Source organism: Paroedura picta, chromosome 5, assembly GCF_049243985.1.
Source record: "Paroedura picta isolate Pp20150507F chromosome 5, Ppicta_v3.0, whole genome shotgun sequence".
NCBI classification, from domain to species: Eukaryota; Metazoa; Chordata; class Lepidosauria; order Squamata; family Gekkonidae; genus Paroedura; species Paroedura picta.
In genome coordinates this window covers 115,067,691-115,085,439 of record NC_135373.1, presented here as the reverse complement: position 1 = coordinate 115,085,439, position 17,749 = coordinate 115,067,691, and the positions used below count along the sequence as shown (strand labels likewise).

The window sequence follows — 17,749 nt, the reverse complement described above, 5'->3', positions numbered from 1 at the left end:
TTTGGTCAGTCCTAGAGGAGATCAACCCTGACTGCTCTTTAGAAGGCCAGATCCTGAAGATGAAACTCAAATACTTTGGCCACCTCATGAGAAGGAAGGACTCCCTGGAGAAGAGCCTAATGCTGGGAGCGATCGAGGGCAAAAGAAGAAGGGGACGACAGAGAATGAGGTGGCTGGATGGAGTCACTGAAGCAGTAGGTGCAAACTTAAATGGACTCTGGGGAATGGTAGAGGACAGGAAGGCCCGGAGGATCATTGTCCATGGGGTCGCGATGGGTCGGACAGGACTTCGCACATATAATAATAATAAATGGCATATTTATTGCCTTCACTACGTATCCCCCTGGAATGTCACCCAAACAGATGGAAACTGTAAACTAAACTTGTTATTGCTACTTGGTCGTTGGGTCTTAATTGTGCTGTATGCTGATTTCCCGCTCCGGTAATTCCCATATCTAATATCTCGTGTGTGTGTGTACACAAATAACACTCTTATGGCCTTAAAGGTGCCCTGGACTCGAACTGTGCTCTTGTGTTTCAGAATAACCAGGCGCTCAGGAATGCCAGTCTCCAGGTCCCAACAGGGGATCTCCTGGAATTGTACCTCACCTCCAGACTAAAGAAATAAGCTCCTCTGAAAAAAAATACCTGCTTTGAAAGGACTAGATAGCTTTATACTCCACTGAGGCCCCTCCCGGTCCCAATACCACACCCAGTTCCACCCCAAAATTCTCCAGGTATTTCCTCAAGTCCCAACCCAGAGCTGGCAACCCCCCCCCCCCCCAATGAGAAAGATCCTTTCCCCAGAAGCCTAGTCCGAGCAGGGGCTCATAGGAATTGTAGTCCATGGTCATACGGAGAGCCACCCTTGACTGCTTGGGAGGCTGGACTCCACCGAGGCCCCGCCCTGTCCCCACACCCAGCTCCGCCCCCAACCTCCCCAAGCCTTTCCCAACCCACAGCTGACCCGCGCATGCCTCCAGCCGGGAAAGGGTTAAGCCCCGCCCTCCTCGGCTTCTCCTCCCTTCACCCCTCCCGAGGGCCTCCGCGCAGGCGCCGCGGCCCTTCGGTGACGCCACCGCGAGCTCGGCTCCCGATTGGCTCCGCGCGAGGGAATCACGAGTGAGCGAGCGAGGGCGCTGAGGCCGCAGCCGGCGGGGACGCGACCCGGATCGGCTTGTGTCGCTGTCGAGGCCGGCCTGAGCGGACGCGTCGCTGCCTCTCCGCTGCTCCTGCTCTCTCGCCGCCCTCCAAGCCCTCGTCCTCCTTCTCCGCCGCCGCCATGGCGCTCAGCGATGCCGACGTCCAGAAGCAGGTCCGGGAGGTTCCCCCTCTTCCTTCCTCCAGGCGCCCCCGGGGCTAGCGGAGGGAAGGGGTCGTTCGCACGGCCTGCCGGGCTGCATCCGCGTCTAGGGAGGCGAAGGGCGCGAGCTAGATCACGCCGGGGTGGCCAAACTGTGGCTCTCCAGGTGGCCATGGACTACAATAACCGTGAGCCCCTGCCCGGGTTATGCGGGCAGGGACTCATGGGAGTTGTAGGCCGTGGGCATCTAGAGCAGGGGTAGTCAACCTGTGGTCCTCCAGATGTCCATGGACTACAATTCCCATGAGCCCCTGTCCGCATTTGCTGGCAGGGGCTCATGGGAATTGTAGTCCATGGATATCTGGAGGACCACAGGTTGACTACCCCTGCTCTAGAGGGACACGCTTTGGCCGCCCTTGGAAGGGGGGGGGGGTATGTGGGACTAGAGGCCAGGCTTCCATGTTGGGTGCAGAGCAAGTCAACAAGGGGAGTTCAGGAGAAAGTGGGGCCCAGCAGTAGGTTATGTGGTTAAAGGGAAGAAAATGTTGAGGTAGAAAGCAGGAATCGACTTTCAGGCTGCATGTGGAAACCCTGGGGGAAATGTGACCTTTGGAGAAAATGCAGTGCGCTGGCTGCAATAGTAGAGTGGTGTAAAAGGACAAGATGTGTACTGTCAAGTGTCAGCTATAGCTGCTATAGGTTTAGTTTTCCTTTCTTTAAAATTTCTGTTTGATTTTTAAAAAAAGACTTAGGGGGTGGGTGGGGAAGAGGCTGGGATGGGAACCAGTAGAGGGGTGAAGAGTAATGAAGCATGATGAGGTTTCTGTGGGGCTAGCAATGGGTAGGTCATGGTCTGTCTTAGGGTACTTGGAGGCTGGTGCCTGCCCCAAGGAGGTTGCAATTTTAAGTTTGACAAGAGCAAGATAGTTAGGAAAGGGAAAAGAGATGGAGGCTGATATGAATAAGGGAAGAAACTGTCTTTGGGCTGGACAGATGTAGTTTGATTTTATACATTGTAACCTTGGAAAAATGATTTTTATCCCTCCAGGGGGAAGCCTTTTAATCTCATGTAGAGCAGCTAGAGCCAAGCTTCCTGTTACTCTCAAAAGCTTACATCCCCAAAACTGGTTCCTTTCTAAGGTGCAGCCAGACTCAAATGTGAGGATTCTTGTAGCTCTAGTTGTGCTTTCCAGGGAGCGCAAGCATGGCTGGGATCAGAGTGTAGCAGGCATAACTTTTGCTAGAATCTGAAGCAGTGTGCTTGCACATGAAAGCTCATTCCCAGAATTTAACTTGCTTGGTCTTCAAAATGCCACTGGACTCAAACATTGTTCTGTTGCTTTAGACCAATGCGGCAACCCACTTGATTTTACCTGTGCTAGGAAGTCAATGTCCCTGTGTTATGTGTCAGAACAGAAGACTTGTTAGTCTGAGAGGAACATTTTGTAATTCTCCAAGACCTGCAATTCATTTTTATGAATGCTTAGTTGGGAGGAAATCTCTCTTAGAACTTACTTCTAAGGAAGCGTAAATTGGATGGGAAGGAAGCCCTGAGAAATGCAACATAACTCGGTTTTCTGAATAAACATTCTTGAAATTTCTATGCACCTCTAACCTGTAGTAATAGAAATAGTAAAAAGATTAGTGAGATTCACATCATGATGTATTGAGCCACATGGTAGATATCTTTGAATTAATGTGGAAGGCCAACCCTGTTTGAGTTCTTCGCACACAAACGCCAATCTGCTCTTGATATCCCATAAAGTACTGTAGAAATTGTGAAAAGAATACCGTCTGACTACCTGAGTTTTGGGTACAAGTGGGCATTGTTTAAAGGGCTAACTATCCTAATTCATATGACCTTGAGCTGTGCCCTTGGGGCGAAAGATTTCTTTGCCATGAAAATGACGTGAGAAAATACTCAAAGGTAGAAAACGTATGTAAGATCAAAGCTTTCAGTTGATTTCAGCCTCAGAATAATTGCCACCCTTAATTTTTATATCCTCAATTGTTACTATATACATAGTATTTAACACATATTGTTCATGGGAAGGAGGGTGGGCAAGGTGAGTTGCCTGAAGCAGAGGTATTTTGGGTCGGATGTTAATTTGTCATACAGAAATAAATGGCAGAACAGATGGCTAGATTTTTGTGCTGTTTTGGACAGAATATAAAATAGAGGCTGGAAGAAATTCCTGTGAGATTAGAGACAATCTTCATATTCCTATACCCCCTTTTTTTTACTGAGTTGTAGTTAAATCATTTTCTCAACTTAAGATGGATTTCAGCACTTGCTTGTTTCCAGCCTGAGCAAATCATGGAGATATTTATTTGTTCAGAATATTTCTTTGCCACTTCTCTTTTTCTCTCTGCTTTTGTTCTCTTTACGGGTGCACAAATTGCACCATAGACCGTGAGACTGTCTGCGTAGGCTGCAACACGAAACTGAACATTTTGAAGTTAAAAGACACAGGGTGCTGTTTGGACCGTTGGGGCTTGTCATCCATTGTGAGAACCTCGCCGGGGTGGCCAAACTGGGTCTCTAGATGTTCATGGACTACAATTCCCATGAGCCCTTGCAGGCATGGTACTTGTAGTCTATGAACATCTGAAGAGCCACAGTTTGGCCACCCCAGCCTACAGAGTGTCTGCAGGCTTGGTGCCTTTCAATAAGGGATGTTTTATTTCAACATAGCATGATGTTGACAGTAAGCAAAGACCTTGGGAAGACGCAGGTGGCCAGAGGAGTCTTATTTGATCTTCAGTGTGTGAAGCAAGAAAGAGAGCTAAGCAAGCTGCATGTTTAAAACATCTGGACGGCTGGCGCTGAATATGTGTAGGAAGGCAGTCAAGGGGGGCTCATGAATGGAAAGGAAGAACTGGAAGCAATTGTTAACGCTCATGCCTGTTGATGAAAATGGGAAATTCTGACTCAGGAGGCTGAATATTTGGGGGAGGGACACTGGTGGGAAAATTTTGTTTAATGAAACATTGAGTGTCCTGGTTCTCTGTCTCACGAGGGCTCCTCCAGGAAGTGCCTTCTGATAACATTAGCCTTGTCTCTGCTAATGCAGTTTACAGTGTGGAGTGGCAATGCGAGGGGGTCCTAAAGTCCTGTAAGCAACTCTTGTGTAGCCATTTGGACCAAGGATCAAAGTATACATCTTATAACAGGAAGAAAGGCAGAAAGAATAACCTGGAATGGGTTCCTCCCCATTTAGAAGAAGAGTTAGTTCTTATATGCCTCTTTTCTTTACCAGAAGGAATCCCCAAATGGATTACACTTGCCTTCCCTTTCCTCTCCCCACAACAGACACCCTGTGAGGGAGGTGAGGCTGAGAGAGCCCTGAGAGAACTGCTTGGTCAGAACAGCTTTATCAGTGCTGTGGCGAGCCAAGGAGGGAGAAGCAGGGAATCAAACCTGGCTCATCAGATTAGAAGTCCGCACTCCTAACCACTACACCAAGCTGGCTCGTTCCTTTACCTGGAATGGGTCTTTCCCTTCTCTTTATGAAGCCCTTGTGATTTAACCCTGCATTTTTACTCAGAAGCAAGCCCCACTATTCAGAGGGACTTGCTCTCAAGTAAGTGTGTGTAAAATGGCAGCTGTAATATCCACAGGGGCTTGCCTAATATTGTGTTGAGGCTTCTGCAGAAAAGCGATCAAGATTCTTTCTCTTTTTAAAAACTATCTCTATAAAATAGCTCTTAGATCACGGGTAGTCAACCTGTGGTCCTCCAGATGTTCATGGACTACAATTCCCATGAGCGCCTGCCAGCTGGCAGGGGCTCATGGGAATTGTAGTCCATGAACATCTGGAGGACCACAGGTTGACTACCCCTGGTTTAGATAATACTTTATCAGAAGGAACCTCCGGTTGCAGTGGAAACTTACAACACACACTGTGGATTGTGCGCAGGAGCATGCCCTGTTGACTGTAAATCGTGCCTGTCCCAGCAGAACTGCCCTGACCTAAGTCTGGGGTAGAATATTCTGCAGAAGACTGCATCTAGCCAGCCCATGTCAGCAAAGCAGCCTTCCCTCCCAGGTGATGAGCGCAGTGTAGATGTTTTATACAAACTCAGCCACTGGAGATCAAACCGTTTCCTCCTCATTGTATGTTGTATGTTTCGTGCTGTGGAAAAGTTATAAATCCAGCATCAAAAGAATTTGAAAGCTAATGTCGCCTGGTGTTGCAAGCAATGTGTTATGTAGTTGTCTACTGACTGCAGAAAATAGATATCCCCCCCCCCACCCCAGTTATGGAACAGCCTTTCCAGAGAGGTGTGCCTCCCCCCTCCACCACTCACTCAACCCAATTTGGCGTAGTGCTTAAGAACTAAAGAACTGGTTTGATTCCCCACTCCACATGCAACCAAGTTGGGTGACCTTGGGCCAGTCACAGTTACCTTAGAGCTGCTCTCACAGAGCAATAATACCAGGGCTCTCTCAGCCTCACCTCCCTCACAGGGGGTCTGTTGTGGGGAGAGGAAAGGGAAGGGGACTGTAAGCCGCTTTGAGCCTCCTTCGGGTAGAGAAAAGCGGCATATAAGAACCAACTCTTCTTCTTCTTCAGTAATCTCAGGGCTCTCTCAGCCTCCCCTCCCTCACAGGGTGTCTGTTGTGGGGAGAGGAAAGAGAAGGCGACTGTAAGCCGCTTTAAGACTCCTTTGGGTAGTGAAAAGCATGGGATTAAAAACAGTTCTTCTTTAGGAGGAAGCTGTTTTAATCAGGATGGTGTTGGAGAAATTTCTGTTCCCCTGCTTACTGGCAGTGTAAAATTGATTTTCTATTTGTGTTTTTACGCATTTTACAGTTGTTTGCGTCTGTTTATATTGTAAGCCACCTTGAGCTCAGGTAAGGTTGAAAGGTGGCTTGCAAAAGTTTTAAATGAAAATGATAAATAAAATGTTTGGTAGAATGCTTCAGTTGCTGCAAGTAGTTCGACGTCATGCAAGGGGCCATCCCCTTGGACCACCTAGTCCAACCTCCTGCTCAATGCAGTATCAGCCTAGAGCAAGAAAGGCATCTGTCCAGCCGCTGCCTGAAGACCACCAGTGATATCCACTGTGAGGGCCTTTCTGCAGGGTTTCCGAGCACCCGGCAGGCAACGGTCACATGCAGGCTGTGGTCCTCTTTATGCATTGCACGTTGTGCAGCCCTGTGTTGAAGGAGGGATGCCCTTGCGCTCTGTGACAATGCATTTCATGCCCTTCCTGTTGTCTTGAAGGTGCTCTGGAAGCTGCAGAGAAGTGACAATAAGGATAGCCACTTATTTGGACCAGCTGCTTCCAGACCATTTGTCCAGAGGCTGATCAATGCAAACAGCAGGGCGTACACACTGGGCGATCTCTTTCTGGTATTTGGATTCTTGTAGTTGCTTGGAGGTTCCTTTTTCTGCCTTTGTAGAAGATGGCGATGGGTGATAACTGTGGGCATCATCACCTGTCCTTTTCTTGCAGATCAAGCACATGATGGCTTTCATCGAACAGGAAGCCAACGAAAAGGCCGAGGAAATAGATGCGAAGGTAAACAAAAAGACTTTGCTTATTCCCTGAAGGTCAGGTGGCCACAAGAGGCACCGGGTTTTGCAGAAAAGTGAAAGCCTGCTTGTGCCACATGCACCCTGTTCAGAAGTCCCTCTTCAGTACCCAACATTTCTTTGGGTCAAGCCCTGTAGCAGCTGGATTTCATATCTCAGCAGAGAAAGTAGAAGGATTGACCCAACATTGAGAAATAACATGCAGCCCGATCCTTGACACATTTACTCAGATGTAAATCCCACTGAGGTCAGTGGAACTTGCACTCAGGTAAACGTGCCCATGCAGTGGACAGCTGCTATTTAGTTAAAGTTACGCTGAAGTTATTTCTTATGTTCAAATAAACTGGATGGGCTTGAATTCTGTGGAAAAATAGAAAAATTAAAGCATCAGTTAATGTGCCCAAAGGCTAAATGAAGGCCTGGGACGGATTTCAGGTTACACTGAGCTTGGAATGGACTTCTGTGCTGTAGCTCAAATGGCACACAAGATTTCCAGCTGGAGTAAACTGAGCAGATGCAGGCCTGAATTGCCAACTAGGCTGTTTCTGCTCTTGAGTTAAGACAAGTGAGCTCAATGGGCAGTGAATATGCTCTTCAGTAGATTCTGCTGTTAGGACCATTCCAGCTTCCAGCCATGACTCCATAAAAATGTTTGAAGTGGAGTTTAGACTCCTTGTCAGGCCAAAAGCTGCAGCTATTCCCTGGTCCTCTCAGCCAGCCTCAAACTTTATTCTTTCTTGCAGGCTGAAGAAGAATTCAACATCGAGAAAGGTCGCCTTGTGCAGACACAGAGGCTGAAGATCATGGAGTACTACGAAAAGAAAGAGAAGCAAATTGAACAGCAGAAGAAAATGTATGTTGCACAAGGGGTCCGAGCCGAGCGTATTTTCATAGAATCACAGGGTTGGACGGGACCTCGAGGGTCATCTAGCTCAAGCCCCTGCAGAATGCAGGAAATTTTAGGTCAGGTGTCCTTAGCCTTTTCCAGCCTGCAGGCCCCTTTGGAACTGGAACACAGCATGGTGGGCAGAGCCAGAAAATGGCCTCCAAAGGAGGCAGAGCAAGTCAATAAGATCCTAAAAACAGTCCTCTCCATTTCCCCCAACCAAACCAACAGATTGAACTCATAGCAGGTCTCCTTCAGTTCCCAGCAACAGGGCCTGCACTTCTTGGTGGTCTCCTCAGGCCTTGACTGTAGGCCTGGAAGAACAGCTCTGTCTTACAAGCCCTGTGGAACTGGCTAAGTTCCCACAGGGCCCAGATCTATCTTGGCAGAGTGTTCCACCAGGCTGCTGCCGCAGCTTACCTTCCATCACGCAGCGAAGATCCGTGTGCTGTGATGGCAGCTGCTGGCAAAGCAATGTGTTTTAAGCACCGGGTGCAGATTCAAGGAGCTCTCTGATTGACCATGGCCTACTTGCTATCTCCAAGCCTATCTGGAGTCAAAGGATGGGGGGAGGAGGAAAAGTCACATATGCCCTGTTTGGCTCACAGTAGACGGACAAGTTACTCAGTCTTTCCAAGGCCGCAGGCTATGGCGTCTCCTTCCCTGTCCGAAATTAAGAGAGCAAATCCTCGAGATAATGTGACATCTCTTAAAGAGGGAAACTGAACAGATAATGTAAGATGAGATGTAAATCAATGAGGCTTCTAACCGTTCCCAGTGTTTAACGCAATCCAAAGGGACACCGGGAAAGAAAGGTTTTCATTCTGGGCTGGAAGGCCTGTAGAGGTGGTAGTAATTCTACCTTCAGGGGAAGGGAATTCCGCCAACTGAGCGACGGCTGAAAAACTCTCCTGTGGGTCCCAATCAAACAAAGTTCAGCTAACGTCATTTCTCATAGGAGGAAAATGCTCATTATGGGTTGGTGTGGGCGAAGGTATTCTGGGCCTCGTCTCTGTCTCTAGGTATTCCAGACCTCATTTGCAGGGTTTTTAATTTTTATTTTATTCCAGTTAGCAAAGACCTTAAACTCTGATTCCATTTTATTCTAGCAGAATCAGTCACAGCTGAAAAAATTAAGTGGGAAACTGCTGGGCCTATGATCCTATTTAACCAGGGGCGGTACCTATGTAGAGTAACTACTCTCTCTTCCTAAGTAGCCTTGCAATGTATTGTTCAGGGAGCACAATTGTGCAGGGACATTTGGGCAAATCAAAGAGGTGAGCTGTAAAACTTCCAGCCGTAAGAAGCAGAAGGATCAGGGAAGGGAGTCCCTTCGGCTCACGAGAGAGGCCTGTGCACATCAATACAGGAAGCTGCTTTTTACTGAACGGCCTGTTGAGGTCAGTATTGGCTGCTCAGGCTGGCTCCAGGGTCTCAGGCAGAGGTCTCTCTCTTTACCTGCTTCCTGATTGAACCTAGGATCTTCTGCATGCCGAGCAGATGCTCTACGCCTGAGCCCCGGCCCCGCCAACCAAGGTGGTGTTTAACTCCAGAAAGCCCCACCCTTGGGCATATGGCCGAGGAGCATTATAAGTAGTGTGTGTCTCACTGTCTAAAGCCGGTTATTGTGCTCAAATTTTGTGTCTGCCTTGCAGTCAGATGTCCAACCTGATGAATCAGGCGCGGCTGAAGGTCCTCAGAGCGAGAGACGACTTGATTGCCGTGAGTATCTCTCTCATTGTCAAATGACTTCTGGACATGCATTGTCTGAAATAGGCCTTGTGTCCTCCTCTGGCTTCCTTTGTATCTTGGGCATCATTTGTGGGCACAGACATTCCAGCCTCCGAATCCGTCTCTTTTGTTGCTTTTCTTTTGCGGGGATGGGGAAATGTGACCCAGAGAAGGCTGGTTCCTTGAGATTCCTCCCCACCCCACAAACACACATACACTGTGGCCTGCGCTTGTCTTCCTGTAACCAGCCACTGACACAGGCTCAGTACAGCACAATATAGATCTCCTAATTCTGTACAAATAGAGGAAGTCAGGGTCTAGGGGAATTCTGAGAAGTAGAACATTAGGTCTTGATGGGAACAAGGAGGAGGATGGCAGAGAATTCCTCTAGACCTAGGGTAGTCAACCTGCGGCCCCCAGATGTTCATGGACTACAATTCCCATGAGCCCCTGCCAGCAAACGCTGGCAGGGGCTCATGGGAATTGTAGTCCATGAACATCTGGGGGCCACAGGTTGACTACCCCTGCTCTAGACCCATGCGGTGGTTGCCTTGAGCTTACCTCTGATAGCTTTTTGCTTTAAATTGGTTTGGTTGTGGCATACGAAGAGGTCCCATGCTTTCAGCTGTCAGTTGGTCTGCTGCCTTCTCCTTTGGAGAACAAAGCGCCCTCCAGTGGGTTGCCTGAGTCCAGCTCCTTCTCTCTTGGGCACTCAGCTGTGGGATGCTTCCATTCTCAGGAGCGAGGAGAAGGTACGGGTGAGCCTGCAAGGAATGGAAGCCTCCTTCAGCATGCCAGGGGTCCTGGAGGAGAGCGTCTTGCAGCTGAGCATCCAACCGGGCTCACCTCAAGCAACAGGCTGAGGGCTACATCGTTCCCTGTCAGGCAGCCGTCAACTGTAACAGAGCAGCTGGTGGCTGGAGCAGAAGCATCTCTCAGCCTCGGTCTCCCTCATTCCCTTGCATGCTTAGAAGAACTCATGGCACATCCCTAGAGTGGGGAGCCTCTTGCTCTGAGCTACATCTCCATGCAGCATGTGGGTCATGCCAGCGAGCCGTCTGGCTGCACGCCTCCCTGCTTGCTGGGCGTGCTGGAGAGAAGATTGGGAGAAGCCAAGCGAATCAACTGTTGCACAACTTAGGCCCTGCTCTCTCTCTTTGTCTCTCTCCCGGAGATAAATCACATGCCTCTGATGCACAGAGTGCTCAGCTTCCTCTTTCGGAAGCAATGTCCTACGACTGGGGGGAGGACTGGCAGAACAGCATTCCTTAAGAGACCCAGCTTGCTACAGGGGTGAAGGGGGGCAGACGCTGGGCTTGGAGAGCCAGACTTGATTCCCCATTCCTCCTCCGCATGCAGTCAGCTAGGTGACCTTGGACCAGTCACAGACCCTCAGCCTCCGAGGGTCTCTGTTGTGGGGAGAGGAAGGGAAGGCAATACTGAGCTGCTTTAAGACTCCTTTGGGCAGTGAAAAGTGGGGTATAAAAAAGAACTCTTCTTTTTTAATAATACAGTAAAGCAGTGGTCCCCAACCTTTTTATCACCGGGGACCACTCACCGGGGACCACTCAATGCCTTTTACTGAGGCCCGGTGGGGGGGGGGTTAGTTTACTCCTCTACTCTCAACCACTGCCCTAACGCTCTCTGATCGCTATGGTAATGTTTAAACATCCCTTCAATAGAAGATACAGACACACCACAACAATGAACATAAGGAACATTTTATTTTCATGGAAATTTTAACTCATGACAATGACAAATCAATGGGAACCCTGAGCTTGTTTCTCTGCAACGAGATAGTCCCATCTGGGAGTGATGGGAGACAAGGACACCCGAAGTGTGTTGTAAAGGGCCGGGGGGGGGGGGGAGAAGGCGTCCTTCGGGGCCCACCTCCAATTAGTCGAAGAACCACATGTGGTCCACGGCCCACAGGTTGGGGATCGCTACAGTAAAGCCTTCATTGTTTTCTGCTACAGGCGGGCCGAAGAGTTGCCCCTGGAAAGGCCACTGCTTGTGTTCATAAATCTAGAAGGGTGGCGATTCACAGACTGCAACCAAAGTTCCCAAAAGAAGCTTAACAACTGCCCTAAGAGCCTGTTGTGGCTGCAAAGTACAGACAGCCTTTAGCTTTGAAAAGATGCAAATATAGATTCCTGTGGGTTAAAATGTGGAGTGGGGAATTTGAACTCTGATCAGGCCGCAAGGGCTTTACTGAGCGGGCAATCTTTCTCTTACTCCAGGATTTGCTGAGCGAAGCTAAGCAGAGACTGTCTAAAGTTGTGAAGGATAACGCCAAGTACCAGATGCTGTTGGATGGGCTGGTTCTACAGGTAAAAAGACTCCGGGTATCCTACCTCTATTTGCTATCAAGATAGCGTGCATCCTCGGTTGTGCCCCTGGCTTTCGATGCCACACAATCAGCTTTCTTGTTTGAATGTTTCCCAAGCCTTTGTCCTGGTCGAATCTCTTACTGTGTTCTCAAAGTGGAGTGTAGCTGCAGACGGCCCTGTTGTGTAATCTCAAAGAAACATCTTATATAGCTTACTGTGGCTACCTTTGCTTTTATGTCATTTTGTACCTTTTGGAGAAGTAGCTCAGACCAGTGGTCAAGCATTTGCTTTGTGTGTAGAAGGTCCCAGGTTCAGTCCCCAGTAGCTCCATGGTAAAGGACCAGGTGGCAGGTGATGGGAAAGATTTCTTCCTGAGACCTTGGAGAGCCTGCTAGGATCTTGGAAGAGAGCCAGTTTGGTGTAGTGGTTAGGAGTGCAACTTCTAATCTGGCATGCTGGGTTCGATTCCCTGTTCCCCCACATGCAGCCAGCTGGGTGACTTTGGGCTCAACACAGCACTGATAAAGCTGTTCTGACAGAGCAGTAAATTAGGGCTCTCAGCCTCACCCACCTCACAGGGTGTCTGCTGTGGGGAGAGGAAAGGGAAGGTGATTGTAAGCCGCTTTGAGCCTCCTTCAGGTAGAGAAAAGCGGCATAGAAGAACCAACTCTTCTCCTTCTCCTCCTCCTCCTCCTCCTATTACCACATTGCTGGTGTTAGCACCTGGGCGTTGCCAGCTAAGCCCCCTCTCCTCCTTGATAGTGGGTATTAGTCTTGGGCTTTTGTTATTTCACCTGTTGGAGGTGTATTTTTAAATTGTATCAGCATGTCCTTTTAATGGGGGTTTTAATGGGATTTTTAATGAGGACTTTGTGACCTGCCACGAGTCTTTGTATGGGGGTGGCGGGATAGAAATCGCATAAACAAACAAATAAATAAATAGAGTAGACCACATTGGGTAGACCAAAGGTCTGCCTTAATCTAAGGTAGCACCACGTCTTGTGCCACTTTGGTAAGATTTGAGATATGTTTCCCCTAAAGATCAGCAAGAAGTCTTCCTCAAGTCCAGGTAGCTAAATCTGTATTTGGTTAAAGCAGAGGCGTTATAGCTATGGCCCTCCAGCTCCAACCTTGGCCTAAGTCCTTGTCAGTGTAAAAAAACACTCTTTTCAGGGTCCTAAATTTGGCTTCTGATTGAAGTTTTAGAGCGATAGGCTTCAATTACTGTTACTTAACTAGTGTTTCTCATGCTTATATAAAAATGTGCTATTCCTTAATTGTGTTGCACTGAGAGCCAGTGTGGTGAGTAGTTAAGCAAGTCAGACTCGCCTTTCGGAGACCCAGGTTTGAATCCTTGCTCGTGCCATTGAAGCTCACCTGGTGACCTTGAGCCAGTCACACTTTCAGCCTGACCTACCTTACAGGGTTATTGTTGCAAAGAGAAAACGGAAGAGAGGAGAGCAACGTAAGCCGCGTTGGGTCCCCATTGAGTCTTCTGGGAGGGCGGAATATAAATTTAATAAATAAATGTGGGGTACTCATGGTTTAAATAAACATTGGGTTTAAGTTGAATGGAATCAATTCACGCTTCTTAAATTTGTAAACTCAACGTGAGACATACATTAATGTTTTTCCCCCCCTCTTTCTTCAATGAAGGGATTTTATCAGTTACTTGAGCCTAGAATGATTGTCCGTTGCCGGAAGCAGGACTTTCCCTTAGTTAAGGTAAGATTTCTCTGGCTCAGGTGGGCTCACGTGAGCATGAAGGCAGGCTGCAATCCTAAATGACACCCTTCTGAACATTGAATGGCACTCAGGCGGGGCCAGCTCTTGCTTATTATAGTCCTGCCAGGCCCTTGGATGATTCGCTGCACCAGGCAATTTTCCATCTGCACCAGGCGAGGCTATTAGTGCCCTACATGTCCCCAGACTGCTTGGCTACTGGAAGGTCACCTCTAGATTGGACTTCTGTAACTCACTGTATGCTGGCCTGCCCCTGTCCTTGACCTGGAAACTCCAGCTAGTGCACAGTGCAGCTGCCAGGGTCCACACAAATACATCTTGGAGGACTCTTACCCAGCTGCACTGATAGCCAGTTCTGGCCTGGATCAAGTTCAAGGTATTGGCTTTGACCTTCAAGGCTATCCTTGGGCCCTGCCTTGCTGAGGGACCACTTGCCTGCTCATGGCCCCTGCAGAACACTTTGCTCATCTGCATAATAATAATAATTACTATTTTGGATCTTGGAGTCCTGGTGCATTGTTTCTTAGATGGCTCTCATTAGATTTTTATTTATTCTTATATTTGTATGCTGCTCTTCCCCCCAAAGACCTAGGGTGGCTTACATAAGTCACAGTGTACAATACTAAGTCCACAGTATAACATCTATTAATTATATAAAATTTAACTTTCACATTATCGTTAATTAAAACCAGAACGGTGCTAGTCCGCTTAACCCGGCTCAGTCCAGGGGACGGAGAAAGGAGGCCATTCAATGCAGACTCCCATGGAATTTGATTGCAGATAGAGCAAGGGGGATTATAAATGCAGAAAACGAACAATCTCATCTTCCCCTTACCAGACTCTAATCTTGTCGTTCTGTTACAGAATGCCGTCCAGAAGAGCATCCCTGTCTACAAAGCGGCTACCAAAAAAGAAATTGATGTTCACATTGACCAGGATGCGTTTCTGTCGGAGGACATGTAAGAAAGATCTCAAATATCAGCAAGCCCAACTGCGGGGAGTAAACAGCACAGAAACATTTTCAGCGGCTTAGAATTGGGCAGGGAGCCAGAAACTCAGCACTGGCCGTTGTCGGCATTCATGTCGATACTCAGCACTGATTGGTAGGGGTTAGTGGTACGTAACACGTGGGGGGCCCTGAGCTGGACCGTTTATGCACTGGGAACTTCACTGCCTCAGCAAAGATTGGGGGCAGATGAGGCACACTGGGCCAAATGCTCCCCGGTTTGGGTGCGGGAAGAGGTGGGGCAACCTGCCACGAATAAAACTCCAGCCTGCAGCCTGGCATGAAACCTCCAGTGCATAAACGGTCCTGGAGAGCACAAGCTAGCCCGATGTCAGAACCTTGGCATGGTCAGCCCTGGTTGGCATGCAGAAAGGGGGCCACGAAGGAAGTCTAGGGGTGCTATGCAGAGGCAGGCAAACCGCCTCTTTCTTTCCTTGAAAGCAGGGCCTATTCTGCACGCATAGGATAATGCACTTTCAATGTGCTTTGGCAGCTTCAGTGGTCTAATATTTAAATACACTTATAAAAGGTAACGGTATCCTCTGTGCAAGTACTGGGTCATGTCTGACCCTTGGGGTAACGCCCTCTAGCGTTTTCATGGCAGACTCAATACGGGGTGGTTTGCCATCCCCTTCCCCAGTCATTACCGTTTACCCCCCAGCAAACAAGCTGGGTCCTCATTTTACCGACCTTGGAAGGATGGAAGGCTGAGTCAACCTTGAGCCGGCTGCTGGGATTGAACTCCCAGCCTCATGGGCAGACAGCTTCAGACTGCATGTCTGCTGCCTTACCACTCTGTGCCACAAGAGGCTCTTAAAATACACTTATATGATGCAATAATGGGGACTGTAAGGTGGTAAACAATATGAAGAGTCTCCCACCGTAATAAAATGTATCCAAATATATCTCTTGGAGCCCCCCACCCCCAATTAGAATATTTATTCTTCCAAGTGCCACCCTTATTGAAGCCCACTCTCAGCCTCGGTATTTGTGTCTCATAGAAGTGTCAGGGAGCGTGCACACACACGAAATCTCATACCTTGAATAAGGCCCTGTTGGTCTTAAAGGTGCCCCTGGACTCCAGATTTGTTCTGCTGCTTCAGACCAACATGGCTCCTTGCTTGAACGAAGCCATCCAGACGGGCAGTCATGGGAAAAGAAGGACTGAACTGCTGACCTCTTGAAAGTGAGGCTGCAGTTCAAACTAAGGGACTGACAAAGTAGGAGATTCGTGAAGGGCAACATAGGTTGGAGCTCAGCGCAGGCAACAATACAGTAATAGAACAGCAGTCCCCTGGGTGGAGAGCTTTTGCTGCCAAGCTGTTAACACGATTGTCTCTTCCAGAGCTGGTGGTGTTGAAATCTATAGCAGTGACAATAAGATAAAAGTCTCTAACACTCTGGAGAGCCGGCTGGATCTGATCGCCCAGCAGGTGAGCTTGGGCAAAATTCTCTGCTCCTTCCTCTCCCTCCCCTGGAGTGGGCACGATGCCCCTTCTCACAGAATCATAGAGTTGGAAGGGGCCACATCTAGTCCAACCCCCTGCTCAACGCAGGATCAGGCTAAAGCATCCAAGAAAAGTGTGTGTCCAGCCTTTGCTTGAAGACTGCCAGTGAGGGGGAGCTCACCACCTCCTTAGGCAGCCTATTCCACTGCTGAACTACTCTGTGAAATTTTTTTTCCTGATATCTAGCCTATATCATTGTACTTGTAGTTTAAACCCATTACTGCGTGTCCTCTCCTCTGCAGCCAACGGAAACAGCATCCTGCCCTCCTCCAAGTGACAACCTTTCAACCTCTCAACCTCCTTTTCTCCAGGCTCTCTCTCTCTGACAACACACATACTGAGTACTGAAGCCAGCAAGGATGATTAAAGAGTTGGGAAAGGCTGGGGTAGTGTGACACTGCAGTCCTGAGAATGACGTCATTGGAAGCACCTATTCCATGACAAAGTGATCCTTGGCTCAGGTGTAATATTTAGAAACGGTTGCAGCTTGGAAGTCCCGCTTATCGGGCTTGTGAGCAGGGAGAAGGGGACCCGCAGCAGCCTGTGACCTAGCTCACACCGGCCCCCTTGTAGTTGGAACTCTTGCACACACAAGGTCAAGGAGGGGTCTTTGTGCCCAAGAAGAAGAAGAAGAGTTGGTTCTTATATGCCGCTTTTCCCTGCCTGAAGGACGCTCAAAGCGGCTTACAATCTCCTTCCCTTTCTTCTCCCCACAACAGACACCTTGTGGGGTGGGTGAGGCTGAGAGAGCCCTGATATCACTGCCCGATCAGAACAGTTTTATCAGTGCTGTGGCAAGCCCAAGGTCACCCAGCTGGTTGCATGTGGGGGAGTGCAGAATCGAACCCGGCATGCCAAATTAGAAGTCCGCACTCCTGACCACTACACCAAACTGGCTCTCAAGGCATCCCGTGCACTATCATCAAGGACTCCTCGGACTGCTCACAATGCTAATCTTTCTCTCTCTCAACAGATGATGCCGGAGATCCGAACGGCACTCTTTGGCGCCAACAACAACCGGAAGTTCCTGGACTAAGATGCTGGGAAGCAGAGTGGAGACTCTTCCACCGCCAGAATGAGAGGAGATGCCCGGACATCCCCAGTAAAACTGCAGGCAATCCCCCGTCCCTTCCACATGTACTCAGTGCTATATACTGTCTTGTCCTGTGTAAGCCCTTTGGTTAAATTATTTTTCGCAGGCCGGCTGTGCTGAGCTTGGCCAGGGAGGAGACTGGAAGGCTTCTCTGCCCCTAGCAAGGGGGGGTGACGCAAGGAGCCAGCCCTCGGGTTGGCTTAGTACAACCGGGAAGACGGATCAGTAGCCAGATGTTGCTTCAGCCGTTCCCTTTGACAAGGCTCGTCATCCACCCCGTGCTGCTTACCTCCCCTTCGGTCCATACTCGGTTCAGACAGAGCTTGTGTTTCTCTTGGATTGCCACAGCGCACCGTGACGTGAGCAGCTCCAGCCTTTCGTTCTGTATATGTGGCTTCAGAATACAGATATATATATATATAAGTATAAAAGGCTAACACTGTAATTTCTTTGTTAAAATAAAAGAGATGTGAGTTAGGGGGTTTTCCCTTTGTCCTGCATCGCTATGTTACCAGGAGGAGGGTGCCCACCAAGCGCTTTCAGAAAGTGGGCGGGGCTTTTGGCCAGCAACGTTTCTGATTGGCTGTTGGGGATTGGATTACCGGT

At 48.8% G+C, this 17,749-nt stretch overlaps 1 protein-coding gene across 1 annotated transcript; it reads left to right on the top strand.

Moving 5' to 3' along the window:
• The first annotated feature begins 1,101 nt into the window (after nt 1-1,101).
• ATP6V1E1 (ATPase H+ transporting V1 subunit E1) lies at nt 1,102-17,627 on the top strand. The gene is made up of 9 exons (XM_077340104.1): nt 1,102-1,315; nt 6,767-6,832; nt 7,590-7,699; nt 9,388-9,454; nt 11,704-11,793; nt 13,450-13,518; nt 14,401-14,495; nt 15,888-15,975; nt 17,024-17,627. The coding sequence occupies exons 1-9, from the start codon at nt 1,283-1,285 to the stop codon at nt 17,084-17,086; spliced, it is 681 nt and encodes a 226-aa protein (XP_077196219.1). The 5' UTR covers nt 1,102-1,282; the 3' UTR covers nt 17,087-17,627.
• The last annotated feature ends 122 nt before the right edge of the window (nt 17,628-17,749 follow it).

Bases quoted from the DNA above. Each gene is read 5' to 3' on its own strand.
- ATP6V1E1 (XM_077340104.1), top strand. From the start codon at position 1,283: ATGGCGCTCAGCGATGCCGACGTCCAGAAGCAG. The intron at 11,794-13,449 runs GTAAAAAGACTC...TCTTCAATGAAG, and splicing joins TGGATGGGCTGGTTCTACAG to GGATTTTATCAGTTACTTGA. The intron at 14,496-15,887 runs GTAAGAAAGATC...TGTCTCTTCCAG, and splicing joins GCGTTTCTGTCGGAGGACAT to AGCTGGTGGTGTTGAAATCT.